At 42.3% G+C, this 17,529-nt stretch overlaps 1 protein-coding gene across 1 annotated transcript in view; it reads left to right on the forward strand.

The window, feature by feature from the left end:
* Positions 1–17,529, forward strand: part of CRY1 (cryptochrome circadian regulator 1) — a 301,323-nt gene that overhangs the window by 264,892 nt on the left and 18,902 nt on the right. Inside the window, exon 2 of the mRNA XM_081957647.1 lies at positions 8,998–9,613. Within this exon, the coding sequence (XP_081813773.1) occupies positions 9,456–9,613 (158 nt within the window). The 5' untranslated portion in view covers positions 8,998–9,455. The remainder of the gene's footprint in view (positions 1–8,997; positions 9,614–17,529) is intronic.

Below are 17,529 nucleotides of genomic sequence, written 5' to 3' on the forward strand. Positions count from 1 at the left end.
CGCGCACCCACCTTCTCCTCCCTCCTCTTCCTCTTCACTCCCCAAAGGCTCTTCTCCTTACTGGAGCTTAGCGGGAGCCGTGTAAAAGGGATGGGAGGAAATATATATTATTATTATATATTATTATTTCATGATGAGAGGTGAGGCTCTGCCTCCCCTGCCTCCCCTGACCGCACGTCCCTGAGGTTTATGCATAGTAGTACCAAAAATATGAAAATATTATCTGATAGGGACACATGTGATGAGGAGCAAAAATGAGGAAATTTACCAGAAAGGTCTATCAGTGTCTGCTAACATAACTCCATACAAGTAAGAATCTCAGAAGGCAGATAATTACTAAGTGTGCTGCAGAGGCTTGGAATACATCTACTTTGTCAGTCAATGATATGCTCTTCTTTTCATCTTTGTCTCTCATTTTTGTTTGTTTAGGAAGAATCTGGCTTTCTAAGCCTGAAGCAGTTTTACCATAAAAACACAGATCAAACAATGCTTGGAATATTACATTCAGCCTATTAGTATACTACTTAGCACCACTTTTGCTAAATGTAAATGTGTCACCCGGGTGGTTCTTTATGGGCAAGGCAGCTCCTACACCAAGGGTTCAAATACTTGTGAAGCATAGATTTTGAAGGTTTCCTCATTTCCTTGAAAAAGTCTCCTCCTAGCATGGTGTCATTTTTCCTCTGCCTGTGCTAACTGAAAGCCCTATCAATTGTGGAGCTGACGGGCGACAGGGAGCCACAGCAGAGGAATGAAAGAGCCACATGTGGCTCAGGGGTAGGTTCTGACTTCTTCTACTGCCAGTTCGCTCAGGGCCGGGCTTCAGGCATGAGTGCACTTGATGCACGCTATGCACACATGCACAGTACGTAAAAAATGCTTCTGTGCATACGCAGAAGCAAAAAACAAGATAGGCACCGCCGACAGAACCAGTTCAGGGGTGTGGCTGGCCGTGTTACTACCTACTCATCCAAAACAGTAGGAACCCACCTCTGATGTGGCTCCAGAGCCATGGGTTGCTGACCCCTGATATATACTATATTATAATATGCCTGCTATAATAGTTAAGAAACCAGAAGACTATGAATTCCAGTCCCGCCTTACGCAAGATGGATGACTTTGGGCCAGTGACATGCTCTCAGCCCAACTCAACTCATAGGGTAGCTGTTGTGGGAAAAAGAGGAGGAAGAAAGAGTATTATGAGGGTTAACTGCCTTGAGTTATTTATAAAGTATTAAAGGTGGGATAAAAATAAATGATATTTTTTGCAGATACAATATAAGGACTATTTTATATTTATTCTGATTGTTTTCCAATTTCCAGCTATCTCATGTTATCATGAGGCGAAGATGTAAAGTAAGTGTTAGATATTAGCATATATTGCTGTAAGTCTCCACTCAGGTCCGCCGCCAGGGCGGGAACTAGGGATCGTTCTGATTGGTCGAGAGGCGTACCCGATCCCTATAAAAGGGGAACCCTTAGACCACACACCAAGCTGGATCACTATTACTACTAATAAAGAGCTGTTAAGTCACTACTTGTCCGGAGTCTGTTCTCTCGTTGCCCGAATCTAACACTGGCGACGAAGGTGGGATCGAGAGACAGATAGGATGAAGAAGCCACCACCAGAATCCAAGGATTCGATCCAGCCTAGGAATTCGGCGGAAATTCCGGCAGCCATCTCAGCGCGGCAAATTCAAATGCAGACAAGATGGCGATGCACACTCCTCCAGCTCCGTTCAACCCAATGGCCGATCATTGGGAATCCTACATGATAAGGTTCGAGTGTTTCCTCGAAGCAAACGAGTACGTGGGAGTACCAGATTCTCGAAAGAAGAACATATTCCTGAGCTACTGCGGCCAAGAAGTCTTCGAGACAGCCAGAGATCTCTCAGAGCCAACACCCATACAGGCGGTATCATGGGCGGCGCTACAACAGACCTTACAAACACACTACGCGCCAAAACCTTCCCGCCACGTTCGCCGCCAGGAATTCAACATGAGGAACCAGAAGGCGGGAGAATCAATCAACCAATATGTTGCAGCGCTCCGGAAAGCAGCAACGCATTGCGAGTTCAGGGATCTGGACGAGCAAATCCTGGCAAGACTCATATGCGGGTTAAGAGACATCTCTCTACAGAAACGGTTGTTGGCCAAGCCCAATTTAAGCCTACAGATTGCACTCGATGAGGCGAGAGTGTCCGAATCAGCGGACAGATCATCCGAGACCATACAACTCGGATACAGCGCGATCCAGACCGGATCCAGACACGCCAGAGTACACTATGAGGACACCGATCAAGAGGTCGAGGACACCAAGTTCGAAGACAGCCATCGTATGCGGAGCAGTCACACGAGACCGGTGGGTAAACCCGAATTCCGTTTGCCACCATGTGCAAGTTGCGGAGGGAACCACCCCCGGTCTACCTGTCGGTTCAGAAACGTTGTTTGCTTGCATTGCGACAAACTGGGGCACATCGCAAGAGTGTGTCGGAGCGAAGTCCCTGCCTCACAACGGCAGCCTCCTATGTACCGCCAACAGAAGCCCAACCCAGGGGCTTGGCGAAAAAACAAAGGGCGCCCAGAGAGAAATCCAAGGGAGTTTGCCGAGAGAGATTACACACAAAGAGCTAAAAGGGCGTATTACCAGAGAGCCGAGAGAGAGTATCCCCAGGATACCGATGCCGAGAGAGAGTTGACCCAGAGAGAACCATTGTGAACCTATCTCACAACGATAGGTCAGGTCCGCACCAAGCGGCCTAAAAAGCTGAAAATCACTGTCCTCCTGGAGGACTCCCCTTGCGAGCTGGAAGTTGACACGGGATCGTCCCTGACGATCATCTCATGGTCCGCCATGAAAAAGGCAATCCCTAGCCTTAAAAAGCGCCAACTGCGTACACCAGACATCCTGCTACGTGACTACCAGGGAAACCAAGTTCCCATCGTGGGTCAAGGCACGTTTCGGGTGCAGTTCAAGGACATCGTAGCCCAGCTGCCTGTGACCGTCGCCAGCGCGCCATTACAGAGCCTCCTGGGACTGGATTGGTTTGAAGCCCTGGGGCTAGAAGTCACCGGAATCAACGCCGTGGAGAACAGCAGCGCTGAACAGATTTTTAAGGAGTTCGAGGATGTGTTCAGCCCTGGTCTTGGTAAGTATGTGGGTAAACCTATATCATTCAATCTAGACCCCAACGTGGCGCCAATCCGACTCAAACCACAACGAGTGCCTTTTGCGCTCCGTCCCAAAATTGATAAGGAAATAGATAAGCTCGTAGAACAAGGGATCCTTGAACCGGTGGATCACACGCGCTGGGAAACCCCCATCGTAACCCCAGTTAAACCAGATGGGTCAGTCCGTATCTGCGCGGACTATAAATGCACAATTAATGTTGCCCTACAACAAAGCGCATATCCTGTACCAGTAGTCCAACACCTATTGCACTCGTTGGGGCCAGGAAAAATATTTGCTAAATTAGATATGGCACAAGCGTATCAGCAGCTGCCAGTGGATAGCACCACGGCGGAGGCCCAAACTATAGTGACGCACAGGGGTGCTTTCAAATGCAACCGGTTACAATTCGGCGTAAGCATAGCTCCCGGTCTGTTCCAGAGCGTCATGGAACGGCTTTTGCAGGGAATACCAGAGGTCGTCCCGTATTTTGATGACATCTTGGTATCAGCTGCAAACGAGGAGCAACTATTAAAAAGAGTTAGAACTGTTCTGGCCAGAATTAGAGAAAAGGGTCTCCGCCTTAAAAAAGAGAAATGCCAAATTAACGTGCCTAGCGTAGAATTCCTGGGATATAGAATCGATGGTTTGGGCATACATCCAACATCGAAGAAAATTAAGGCGATCCAGGATGCCCCCACACCACGAAATCAGACTGAGTTGCAGGCATTCCTCGGACTACTTAACTTCTACAGCATTTTTCTGAGACAGAAAGCCACCGTTGCTGAGCCACTACATCGACTCCTCGCCAAGAACGTGAAATGGACATGGGGACGCTCCGAGGCAGCAGCTTTCACCGCAGTCAAGCGCCTGCTCACAACCGACTCGCTACTCGTCCAATACAGCCAAACGCTACCACTGGTATTGACCTGCGATGCATCACCTTTCGGCGTCGGCGCAGTTCTCAGCCACAGAATGCCAAACGGGAACGAAGCGCCCATAGCATTCTATTCAAGGACGTTATCATCGGCTGAAAGAAACTACAGCCAGATGGACAGGGAAGCGTTAGCCGCTGTGGCAGGAGTCAAACGTTTCCATGAGTATCTCTACGGCCGCGATTTCCAACTCATCACAGACCACAAACCACTGCTGGGTCTTTTGGCGGGAAACCGCCCCACACCAGTCTCACTCTCCCCGCGCATGACCAGGTGGACTGTTATCCTGGCTGCGTACTCCTACAAACTTATACATTGACCGGGATCCACACTAGGGCACGCAGACGCACTCAGCCGTTGCCCACTCCCAGAACTATTAACAGACCCCACTCCCGAGGTACCGGTTTTATTGATTGACTGTTTGGACTCAGGACCTGTTTCTTCTTTGGACGTTGCTAGATTTTCTGCTAAGGACAATGTAATCAGACAAGTACAAACTTGGGTATGGAGGGGGTGGCCCAAGGGAAATGTGGGACCCGAATTCAAACTGTTTTGGTCAAAACACGAGGAATTGTCGGTTTTACAAGGTTATTTATTATGGGGGGATCGAGTTGTTGTTCCATAGGCATTACGGAGAAATGTATTAGAAGCGTTACATGTTGGGCATCCGGGGATTGTAAGGATGAAAGCGTTAGCTAGGAGTTACGTTTGGTGGCCAAACATGGACAAAGAGATAGAGGAATGGGTAGCCATTTGCGATCCGTGCCAAGAGTCTAGACCAGCACCCCCTGAAGCGCCCGCCACAGAATGGGACAAACCGAAAGCACCCTGGTTGCGAATACACATTGATTTCGCAGGGCCAGTACAGGGACAAACGTTTCTCATAGTTGTGGATGCATACTCCAAATGGTTGGAAGTAGTCCTAATGACTTCAATCACGGCAGAGGCAGTCATTAAGGTACTAAGGCGACGTTTCGCCACTCATGGCCTGCCCGACCTCCTGGTCTCCGATAACGGGCCCCAATTCACGGCCATGCAATTCGAAACATATCTAGCAGGTCAGGGAATTCGGCATGCCCTTGTCGCGCCATTCCATCCAGCCTCGAACGGACAGGCGGAGAGAATGGTGCGATCTGCAAAAGAGGCCCTCGCTAGGATGGGCCCAGGTGATTGGCAAACACGTATTGATCATTACCTTCTAATCCAGCATATTACCCCCAGCGCCACGACGGGTAGGAGCCCCGCTGAACTCCTCATGGGCCGCCGTCTACGGTCTCACCTGGACCGACTTCACCCAAATTACTCTGCCACATCGCCCCCAGACTCTACAAGCAAAATTCGGAGTTTTAGCATAGGGGATTCAGTATACGCCCACAACTATGCAGGGGGAACACTGTGGATGCCGGCAAGGGTAATTGGTATCACGGGTCCACGATCATACTTGCTGGAACTAGAAGACGGTAGAAATTGGAAAAGGCACATAGACCAACTCCGGGATCGCCTGGCGCACTCAAATCTGCGATCCGCGAACGAGGACTATATCCCGTCGGAAAGTCAGCAACCCGAGAGCCCAAACACAGAGGATTACAGCACCCTGGAGCCCAGAGTGGAACCAGAGATCAACGACGGATCAGGACAGCATCCGAGCAAGGAAAGCTTTCCAACCCCCGACCACGAAACGGAACAAGCAGAACAAGCCGATCTCACACCCACTCCAACTCAACCTGAACTCCGACGATCCACCCGTGTAAGACAGAAACCGACATACTTAAAGGACTTTGTCACTAACAGGAACACTCCGTCTAAGGAGGGAGGGGTGTTAGATATTAGCATATATCGCTGTAAGTCTCCACTCAGGTCCGCCGCCAGGGCGGGAACTAGGGATCATTCTGATTGGTCGAGAGGCGTACCCGATCCCTATAAAAGGGGAACCCTCAGACCACACACCAAGCTGGATCACTATTATTACTAATAAAGAGCTGTTAAGTCACTACTTGTCCGGAGTCTGTTCTCTCGTTGCCCGAATCTATCAGTAAGATCACAAAAGAAAAATACAGTTAAGGTTGCCAGCTGTCAGCTAAGCATTTTGGCTACAGAAGGTTGAAAGACATTCCTCCCTCCCCTCCCCCCCCCTCATTGCTGTAGATTCTTCAAATCTTAAGACTTCTTTGAAATGGCAACCTCTATGGGAAAAGCAGGGTAGAGCAAGAGCCAACACTGCCTTGTAGAGATGGTGTCCACTTTGCTAAGCAGTTTAGATTGAGCAAAATAATAAAGGGCTTGAAACTTAAGACTGGTTCTCTACAGAAAAATGGAAGAGTATCAACCAATCATATTTACTTATGGGACATATTTACTTATGGGAGAATGGTAATGGGAGGAGACATATGTAAGTTTCAAACTTCAGGTTTTATCTATCTTGAATAGTAACCATTTGCAGTTCCCTGCAGCACTAGAGGGGCCTTTATACTACCTGAAATAAAAACTATCTGATTAAGAATTATATTCCTGAATCCATGTCAGATAGCTTTCTAGTTTAAGTACGAGTCCGGGAGAAGCCCAATGCTTTCCTGTTCCCTTTTCCTTATGAGGGGAAAATGCTCAATGTAAACAAAGCAAAAAATCAGCTGGAAACCCTCATGCTTTCTCAAATTCCAGACTTGGGGTTGCTCATAATTATTGCTGATTTACCTGCCATTCATCTTGTGTAACAGAAGGAAAGCACTTGAAGCTTTCCCCAGGTTGTCTATGTCCTCACACACGGAATATTGAGTGAGAGTGGAGAGAGACAGCAATATACTCTGGAATAATTTGCTCTCCAGGTTGAATATGCAGCCTATTGGACAAATCCAGTTAGCAATATATGCTGTAGGCAGAAAAATGCTGCCATATCTATATAAAAACGGAATTCACAAACAATATTATTTATTGCAGCTGAACCAAATACTCTATTCTTTTTAAGGGGCTTCAGAAAAAAGAAGATGAATGCAGAGAAGAAGCAATGTTAATCTGTTGTAGGAGTGTCCAGGGCATATAACCTAATTTTAATAATTCATAAATTTTAACTGAAATGTATCATTCCAACCCAAGGATAAATGTACATTGTAGAAACCACACAACTGTCTTTATTTTGTATTTACATTTTAAAATATAATTTCTTTGTACAGGATAGCATTATACATTGAAAATTATACACCATAAAGCCAAATCCATTTTAAAAATTCAACCCTGTGAAGAATTTTTTTTTGTCTGAAACACTAATCTGAAATTATGGTAGTCAAAGAATATGCAGAATCCATCTGAAATCTACTGTTCTAAGACTTGTTCATCTTTTAAAAGCTTATTCAAAGTATCTTTCTTAATAGCTTCCTAGTACTACTGGTATTATCTGTCATCGTCGTCCCCCCAAAAAAAACATTTAAACCCTTATGCAATTTAAACATTCAAAAGTTAACAAGAGAATTATTTATCATCCATTTTAAATGGCATCATTGTGGTTAATTCTAAAATGTCTTTCTTGATTTTATTCTAAAAATAAAGAATCCCTGATATACATTTGCTATTCTTATCAATAAATTCAGAGCTACATCATACAAATGTTAGGGTCCCTTCATTTTACTCTTCCCTTTTGCTTAGTCTGAATACCTCTAGTTAAATTAATCCCTACCATTAGGGAGCATGAGGCAACCGCCACAGGCAGCTGATGCTGTAGTTCACAAACATTTTACAGTACCTCCTTCCTAGTCATTTCCCCTGAACTTCTTATGTTGACTGGAAAACAAAGCTGATTATGCTACATTACCTGTTTTACATCCTTTAAACTAGGGGTGGATTATAGGCTGCATCTGATTTAAAATAATCTCCTATATGGCTCAAAAAACTCTTCAACACAGGGCAGGAAAATGTTTTGTGCTTTGTAACCCCACAGGGTTACTACAGATTTAGATCTAATATTGATATCTTCATTATTTAGATTGAGATTATGGACTCCTTGTGCACAATATTAAGCAATATTTGTTAGCTTCTCCATAAGAACTAAATCCATTGCTCACATTTCACATTTCAGTTATGAGACTTTTATTATATTGTCCCTATGTATACACAAACCCCACCCTGTCCAATGGAGTTTCCAAGTGTGATTCTTTAAAACGTAACAGACGCACTTTTGTTGTTGCATTATTCTTTTTTAATCGGTGAAAGTGTCTTAAAGGTATCATGTGCCACCAACTGCGGGGCAGTTAACGTGGTACAGTCTGCAAACACACATGCACGCACAGTATCATTTACAATGGGCCATTTCATAACGATATTATGTAATGATCAAGCACAGCCAAGAAGATGCACGTTAACACGCTCACAGATTTTTGAAGACTCCAGACTCTTGGCTTCACTTGCAACCTATTGCAACCTTGCAAGTGAGCACACGCAGAATCCACACACCCCAATCCAGAAAGCGCGGGGGAGGGGGAGGAAAAGAAAGGGGGCGCCTTGGGAGCACTTAAGGAGATACACGGGTTCTCGGGTGCGTGCTCTACACGGATCCTCGCCGGATTCGTCATAGAAACCTCCACGCTTCACCTCACTTTTGGAGGGGGGGGGAGGTGACAGAGGGGGGTGAGTCAGAACAGCCACTCTCCCATTCTTTATCCTCGCTTTTTTGGGCGAGCGCGCGCTTTGCTGCCTCGGAAAGGGCGGTCACCCCTCGCTGCCTCCTCTTCCTTTTCGTTCTTGCATAACACCGCGGCGACGAGGTCCACCGTCTCTTCCCCCACCAGGCAAAACACGTTTGAGAAACGTGAGGCGGCGGCGATCACGTGGATCCGCCGGGCCAATGAGGAGAAGAGGGTGGGGCTTGCCTGCCCCGTCATTCAGCAGAGTTGCGTAGAGTCACAGGGCGAGCGGCGAGGAGAGGCGAGGCAGCGCTTTGACTAGGAGGGAAAAGGCGAGAAGGAAGAAGAAGGAGACTCGCGACTGAGCCGCTCCCTCTCTCTCTCTCTCTCTCCCTCTCTTTGCCGCCGCGTTTAGGGAACGCTGTGGGGCTCCTTCCCCATCTGCGAGTGGGCGTGCGAGGCAGAGGAAAAAGCGGGGTGATGCGTTTCTCGCTGGCGGCCATCTCCACCGAAGCCGCTGCTTCCACCGCCGGAGCCGCTGCCTCCACTGGGGCTTAAGAGAGACGCAGCTCGAGCGGAATCTTCCGCCCTCGACCGGAGAGCGGGCCTTCGAGTAAGCGGGATCTCTATCCCGACATGACCCGCGAAGCCTGAACACTCAGCGACGCTCTTCCACCCGACGAGCCGACCCCGCCGCCCGCCGCCCCAATCACCCCGGCGAAATCCGTCCGACAGCCAGAGATGGGGGTGAACTCGGTGCACTGGTTCCGCAAGGGGCTTCGACTCCACGACAACCCAGCGCTGAGGGAGGTCATCGAGGGGGCCGACACAGTGCGCTGCGTCTACATCCTGGACCCCTGGTTCGCGGGATCTTCCAACGTGGGGATCAACCGGTGGAGGTGAGTGGGCATGAGGCGGCGGCGGCTCCTTGGGTGGAGTCCCCCCACCCCCCAAAATAATAATAATTCTGAGTCGCTGCGCATGCGCACTGGCGTTTGGTTATACAACCTCGGGTCTGCACGGCCTCTTAGGAATCGTTTCTGACGTCTCAACGTTCAGAAGGGAAGGGAGGGGGTGACGACTCTCCCGCCTGTTTTGGGTGAAACGGAGCTCGATAAGTGGCGCTTATTTCCTTCTGAATTCAGCCCTGGCTTCCTAGGAAAGGCCTAAAAGATTACATAAACCCCAAAAGGGTGCGCTGCCTTTTTTCGTACGGGGTGGGGTTAGGTTAGGAAGGTTAATACCAAATCATTGGTGTTAGGTAGCTTCTGTTGGCGATGTCAAAACGTCAGATGGCTCTGTAAAATCCTTTTCTTTTTAGCTGATCCAAAATGGATGTTTGTAATCACATTTCTTGAGACAGTAGAGCAGGGTAACCTCTGTCAAGGCCTCCTCAGATGAAAATTGTGTAAGATACACACTGTGTGTGTGTGTTTTGATTTCCACATTATTTTCCTTGCACTGTAAACGACACTTAGTTTTATTGCTTGGTTTTATGTATAATGGTCAGGCTGCTATCCCTACTTTTGCTTGCCCTGCCCTGTAATTGTCCTAATTGGATCTTTTCCAGTTTTCTTCCCCGTGCTGTCAGCAAAGAAACAATGACATGCAGCCCCTCCTGTTGCTATTCACACACTTGCATTTCAATCCGATGTTTCATAACCAGTACTGCGTTCATAGAATTTGTGAAAGATCTGCCCCAAATTCTCCAGTTAGAGTAGAATGTTGGATGTACCTGTTTGAATACAGTGCTTAACGGAAGTGTATTGAAAGAAATATAAGCTTTTGTGAGCTGCATCAAAATTAGATCAAGTGGAAGCTTCAGAAGCCTATTCCTTATCACAAAGGCTCATGCCTTTCAGCATCATTTGTTAGTTGGAATATGCTGTGCTATGGATTTAATTTAGCACGGTGAATATAAACTTTGTACTCCCTTGGGGATATGGAAAGCAGATACTCAGCCATAGCAGAAGTGTAGAGTGTGGCTATTGTTCAACAGTAGAGCAATAGAGCATTTACTTTGCATGCAGAAGTTTAATCCTTGCCAATCTCCGGAAAGTGTTATGGAAGAAAGCCATTCTCAGTCAGCAATAGACAATTCTTCCAAACAATGCAAGGCATCTTTTGAGGTGTAACTGATATGGGTATAATTGGTACAGTTACAATAGAGCATTTTAACAATCTCTTTCTCTTGGTCTCCCTAATAGAGGTGTAACAAACCCAGGCAATTCCATCCACAATTCATTGTAACTTACAAACCAGGAATGCTATCTGCCTGAAATGCTAAATCCAACAATGAATCAAATTGTAGAATTGATTAGCATGCTTGCTTGTTTCTAGAAATATCAGAATCCTTGGAGGACTACATTTCAACTAAATGACATTTAAGTGCTTAACACTGGATTTACAAAGGCCTGAAAAAATTTCTGGATACCACAACCAGGCAATTACTGTTAGTCACACAAGAAGCTGCACTATCCATATTATGGAAAATAGCCTTGTTTTTCATTGTTCTTGCCTAGTGGCTACTACTGCTGTTGCCATTATAAAACAGTGCTATAACCCTGGTTATTGTTAGGTCAAAACAAAGACAAACATAACATTGTATTCAGACTTTAAAAAATACTGTATCCTAAAAACAGTGAGCCTTAATAAATATTTGAAAATGATTTTATGCCTTGATCCTTGCTTTAGAATGAGCATGTATTCAGACTTTAAAAAATACTGTATCCTAAAAACAGCGAGCCTTAATAAATATTTGAAAATGATTTTATGCCTTGATCCTTGCTTTAGAATGAGCATGTATCAATGGGTTGTTTTCATAGGTCTATTCAATAGTCATTCACAGCAAAAATTGTATTTCACTTTCCTTCTGCATGCTACCATAGGCTGTTGAAAGTATCCTAGAGAAAGAAGTAAATGAAGAGGAAATGCTTAGAATGTACAGAAAATTCTGGGCATGATGAAGTGAGGTATACTGGAAACATTAGTTTGTGATGTGTTAAGGTGTGTGCAAAATTCATATTAAACTTATGAATGAATTTCATTACAACTGACCTACTGACATGCTGTGCATAATTGTTAGCCTGCTGTGAATCATTGACCTCTTTTCTCTTCATTATTTTCCTGTAGCATAGGCGGTGGCATTCATATTGTGAAAACCCAGTACAGTATTCAGAAGTTTTACTGTATAATTCCTTTTTTTCTGAATGGGCTTTATTTGTTTATTAACAAATTAAGAAAAATAGATTTGTGACAAGTTGCCTCCTTGAAATCTTTGTTAAATGTTTTGTTAAGGTTTCTGTGACTCTTGCATAAAATATCTTTTATTTAATAAATGCTGTATAAAGCATTTTCTATTTTTTGATTAAAAATACAGGGTTCCCCAGGTACAATAAAATATCCATTAAGTGTTTTATCTTATTGTTATAAAACAGGAGTCATCCAGTCCCATGTATTTCAGAATTTGAAGAAATGGTTGCCATGTAGGTCTGGCTAGTCACAAAAACAAGCAAGTTGGCCATGAAATTAAATGCAAGGCAGAAATTTGATATAAGTAAAATTAGTTATTTTCTGTACCAAAATAGTAGTTTTTCAAAAGTAAGGCTAATTATATTTTAGGAGTTTTTGTCCCATTTTAAAATGGTGAGAAGAATTGTGGTTTTTAAGTGATCTTGGGATAGTTGAGGCTCTGGAACTGCAAGTTGTATGATTCACCCTGAAAATGTAAGTGGGAAATTGCAACCAGTTTTCATAATTGTGATAGAATCCTTCAGGGGGTACGAAATTATGTTGAATACTGCAGGTGAGTTGTGACCTCAGTTTGCCTAGAAGTGATAAATAAATAAATTTTATTCTGTTTTAATCTATGTGAAATTGTGCTCTTTTTTCTTAATATTCATATACAACTGGTATGGAATTAGGGATATCCTCACTACTAACAATTTATTGAGGGTTATTCCTGTAAAATGTTAAATGTCCAATAAAAAAGCTTTTTCCTCAACACACATAAAATGAAATACCCTTATAGTATTTATATATATGAAATACCCATATATATAAAATGAAATGATCTAATAGATAACGTATTTATACTTGATTTCAAAGGACTCTAACTTTAAAAGAACTGGGGTAATTTACTGTTTTAAAACAACATATAATGTAAAAGAAAACAAATTGATACAAATAAAAATCAAAAGATCACAATGAGCTCTAAAACTCTAATGCCAGGGACAGAGCTAGATCTTCAGCTATTTAGGGAACTTTTGCTTTTTCCTAGCATGTCATGTTATTGGCATGGTACAACCAATAGTTAAATAATTGTAGGTGTGCTATGCGTTGAGAGTTAAAATAAGTTAATTAATTGAAATAGTAATGCATCCTGCTTAGGCACAGAAATGATAAATACAGTATTAAGGTACATAGTTTTCCTGGTTCTTAATTCAGTTACATATATCTATGTCCTAAAGCATGGTCTCCAACCCTCAGCCATGGCCCACTACTACTGGGCCCTCAGCTTTTTGGAACCAGGCCGCAGAAGGGATGGGCGACCACGTGCCATCTCCTGCCCACCTGCCAGTATACAAAGCCGAAAAGTTTGTGGAACTCTGTCTTAAAACATGTCATTCATTATATATCTCTGTCATATAGCATTTGTGCATAGTAAGTACTGTGTTTTTCAGAGTGTAAGACAGACCTTTCTTCCTCAAAAAAGAGGCTGAAAATCTGGGTGCATCTTATGCATCGAATACAGCATTTTTTGCCTCCCGAAGCCCCACCCCCTTCACCAAAATGGCCATGCATAACCTTATGAAGGCTTTCAGAGAGCTCATGGGGGCTGGGGAGGGCAGAAATGAGCAAAATATAGGCTCCCCCCCCCCTCCGCCCCAGCAGCACTTTATAAGCCTCCATAAGGCTATGCATGCAATTTTTTTGACAAAAAACAGGCCCATTTTCACGAAAAACAGGCCGTTTTTCCTCTTCCCCTCCCCCAGGAGCACGGCTATTCATGCCTTTTATTTGAAAAAAAAATGGGCCTGTTTTTACGAAAAATGAGCCGTTTTTGGGAGGTGTGCAAAGTGCGAGTACTTTTTCCCCCCTTTTGGAAAGCTCTTTAACTGATGAGAATTACATTGTTGAAGTGCTGTGCCATCAGAAACTAAGTCTTAAGGTTTGTCAGTGATTTCCTTCTCCAGCACATGGATAAATACACCTGGAAACATCTACCTTTCTACCTATCTCTCTCTCCCTACCTATTTCTCTCTTTCTATTTCTCTCTCTCTATCCCTCTAGCTACTACCAACACACGCTCTCTCTCTCCCTACCTCCTACTGTATTTGTGTCTCTCTATGCCTCTACCTACCTACCTACTCTCTCTCTCTCTCTCCCTATCTATCTACCGTATTTCTCTCTCTATTTCTCTCGCTCTATTCCTCTACCTACCTACCTACCTACCTACACACACACTCTCTCTCCCTACCTACCTACTGTATTTCACTCTATCCATCTACCTACCTACCTACTCACTCACTCTCCCTACCTATCTACTGTATTTCTCTCTAGTTCTCTCTTTCCCTTTATCTACCTACCTACTTACCTAACTACTCTCTCTACCTACCTACTGTATTTCTTTCTTTCTATCCCTCTCTATCCCTCTGTCTACCTACCTACGTTTTTTTAAAAAATTGCCTCTTCAAAACCTTGGTGCATCTCGGGGAATTTAGAATTGGAAAATTTTATGACCAAAATAGAATTTGAAAGAATGTCTTTTTTTCTCAGGTTCCAGAATCTACCAGAGACAGAAAATGAAGACCTTAAAGATATTATGAGCACAATTTTAGCAGAATACCTTAAAAGAAACAAAGAGCAGATGTGGTGGGACATGGACCTGGTTTATAGAATTAATTCAGCATATGCCAGAACCCATAATGTCCCAAGAGAGGTACATGTTAAATTCCTCAGGAGGACCACGAGAGATGAGGTGCTAGGGGCCCAAAGGGAGGGACCTTTAAAATACCAAGATAAAGAAATTACCATTCTGAAGCAAATTCCAAAAAAGATTAGAGAAAAAAGGAGGAAATATTCTTTCTTATCAAAGAAACTATACAATATTGGAATTTGGTTTAGATCGTTATTGCCAGAAGGAATGCTGATTTTCTGGGAGGGAAGCCGAATCAGAATTAAGATGGTGGATGAGGCAGAGGCCTTTTTTAAAAAACATTTTTCTCCCAGATGATGAAGATAGCGGAGGTGGGGAAAAAGGCAGCAACGTATAAGACATGGGGAAGGGGGGGGGGTATGGCTCCACCTGGGGGCAGGGAGGAGGGAGCAATATTGAAAAGGCTCAGGTCACAAAAATAAATATATCTGAAATATTATTGTAATTGTTGATATACTAGAAAGTGACAAAGAAAGAGAGGATTGAACATATGGTTGATATAAAGTAAGAATTCTGTATATGCTTATCCTGTATATGTTATTTTTAAAATTGTAGAAACGTGAGAATTGGGGGGGTTTTCTACTATTAACATGGGAGCTACCAAGATTTTCTATGTACCCTATCACCCTTTTCCTATAAATGTTTTAAAACCAATAAAAACTTTTTACAAAAAAACAAAAAAAAAACCTTGGTGCATCTTATACTCCAAAAAATACGGTACATATATATAAGTGATCTTTTGTTCTGGAAATCTGTACTAAAAGAAAACCAGTGAAGGTATTTTCTTTTGCATAAATTCCAGATATATGAACCTCAAATTCCAGAATTTCACTGATTAGAATTTTGAGTTGAAGTTGCCAAGGTTGAGAAACAATGTGTTAGACAAAAATAAGGAGCTCAACGTTCCTTACATGGCTCAGATTTTCAATTTAAAAACAATTTTATACTGTATTAAGATGATTAACAAGTAAGTTACTACTATTGAAATAAAAAAATATTTATAATATGCATCCATATCTATTATATCATGGCAAAATATCAAAACAAATTACAGGCAAAAAAATGAAAGGAAGGAAAATATTAATGAAAAATTAACTAGGATCCTTCATTATAGTTGACATGTCTGTGTTAGTGCTAAACCATCCTTGGTACATTGTCCATATACCAAATCTTACCTTGCCTTATGTGGTGCTATAAGCTTTTCACCTTGCTTTTTTTTGAAGATTTTTAAAAGTTGAAGTCTTTCTTTGACATCCTGTTACATTAATAGGTTTATAAAATAGTTCTGATAGAATAATAAAATAGTTTTAAGGTAAGAAAATATTTTCCATAAGATAAAAATGTACAATTGAAGAAAGCTCTCAAGTACCATTGTTTTATGTAGTTAATCTGAATGAATATTTAAGATGAACGGAAGTTGTATAACTAGTGAAATGAGTCATGTATGCAACAAGTGCTCTGAAAACTAAGACTATAAAGTAGTGAATAAAAACCTATATTACAGAAAATTAGCATTTTGCCATAATCTATTAAAGTAATACATGCTTCAGCACTCTGATTCAGAAATAAAAGTTATATTCCTTGCAACTAACAAATTGCTATATTCATTATACTCAGTAAGAGATTAGATAATCTAGTTCACTAATCTCCAAGTTAGTATCCATCTGCTTTATTGGACTATGATTTTATAATTTCCCAACCAGCAGTGAAATATGGCAAATTTGGTGATAGAAGGCCAACATATCTGGAGGGAGAATCAAGATGGCAAATGCTGAAATAATTCATCCATGTCATTGCTGCTTTTGCATTAAATAAGTAGGATGAAAAAGGAGTGTGAAGTACTTCATATATTTCCGGTTAGCTTTGTAAGAAAGTCCATCTCGTTTTAAGAATGTCAAAAATGAAAATTTTATCTTGAGGAAAATGAACAGGAATGAGCTTATAGACAAAGTCACTTCCTGAGGGACTTTGATACCAAGAGTTGTTTTTGAAGTGACATGCAACATTCAGGAGGAATTGAGATAGCCATCTGCTATCAGTATCTTTTTCTGTCAGTTCTCTACTTTGTAAAGTCGAGATACAAATGCTTAAATCTTAATGTTCATAATGAAAATCAAAATATGTAGAATGGTTTATTTAATTGTTGCTGATTCTGTTACCAGATTAAACATTTCTCTCAATATAGGTCTCTATTAAATTAGAAAAACCTATGCTGCAAATAAACTTATTTGTGAAATATTATTGGTACATTTGAGGAATTTTTTTGTTTATATTATTTTAATTAAAACTGTTTAAACATTTTTTTTTAAATGCCCTTTATTCAGCAATGGGGAATTTTGTTTTGCCTGGCACAGCTTGCAAAATAAATTACGCCACTCACAAATGTTTATACTTGCCCAACTACTATATATCCCATGTTATAATTAAAAAGTGCTTTCTGTGGAGGAGTTGAGTTTCCTAGGTTTAAAGTATTTTGACAAAGAAAAAAATGTATTATTGCTTTGATTGTGCTGCTGATTTAAAAATCATTATGCAGGTGAAACATGGCCTTTCAAGAGCAGGATTAGAACCATACAAGTCTGGGTAGAATAGGATTTTAATTTTTGTTGTTTATACAGAGTAGGTTTACTCTTGCTAAGATTGATGCAAACTGGGAGGAAATTAACCTTTTATTCAATTATTTGAAAGTCAGTTATATATATGATATATATTTTTGTGCCCATATTTTCACAATTAAAAGTTATGTTGCGATTTGGTTGATTTTAAGAATCAGTCTTTAATAATTCATAACCAGTCCTAAGAATTTTGCTTTGGGACAAAACTTTCTACATCCTGAGCTTTCCTCCAATAAAAAAAAATAGATTTTTGTTTTATTGC

The sequence above is a fragment of the Natrix helvetica genome (assembly GCF_964273705.1).
Source record: "Natrix helvetica genome assembly, chromosome: 6".
NCBI lineage: Eukaryota > Metazoa > Chordata > Lepidosauria > Squamata > Natricidae > Natrix > Natrix helvetica.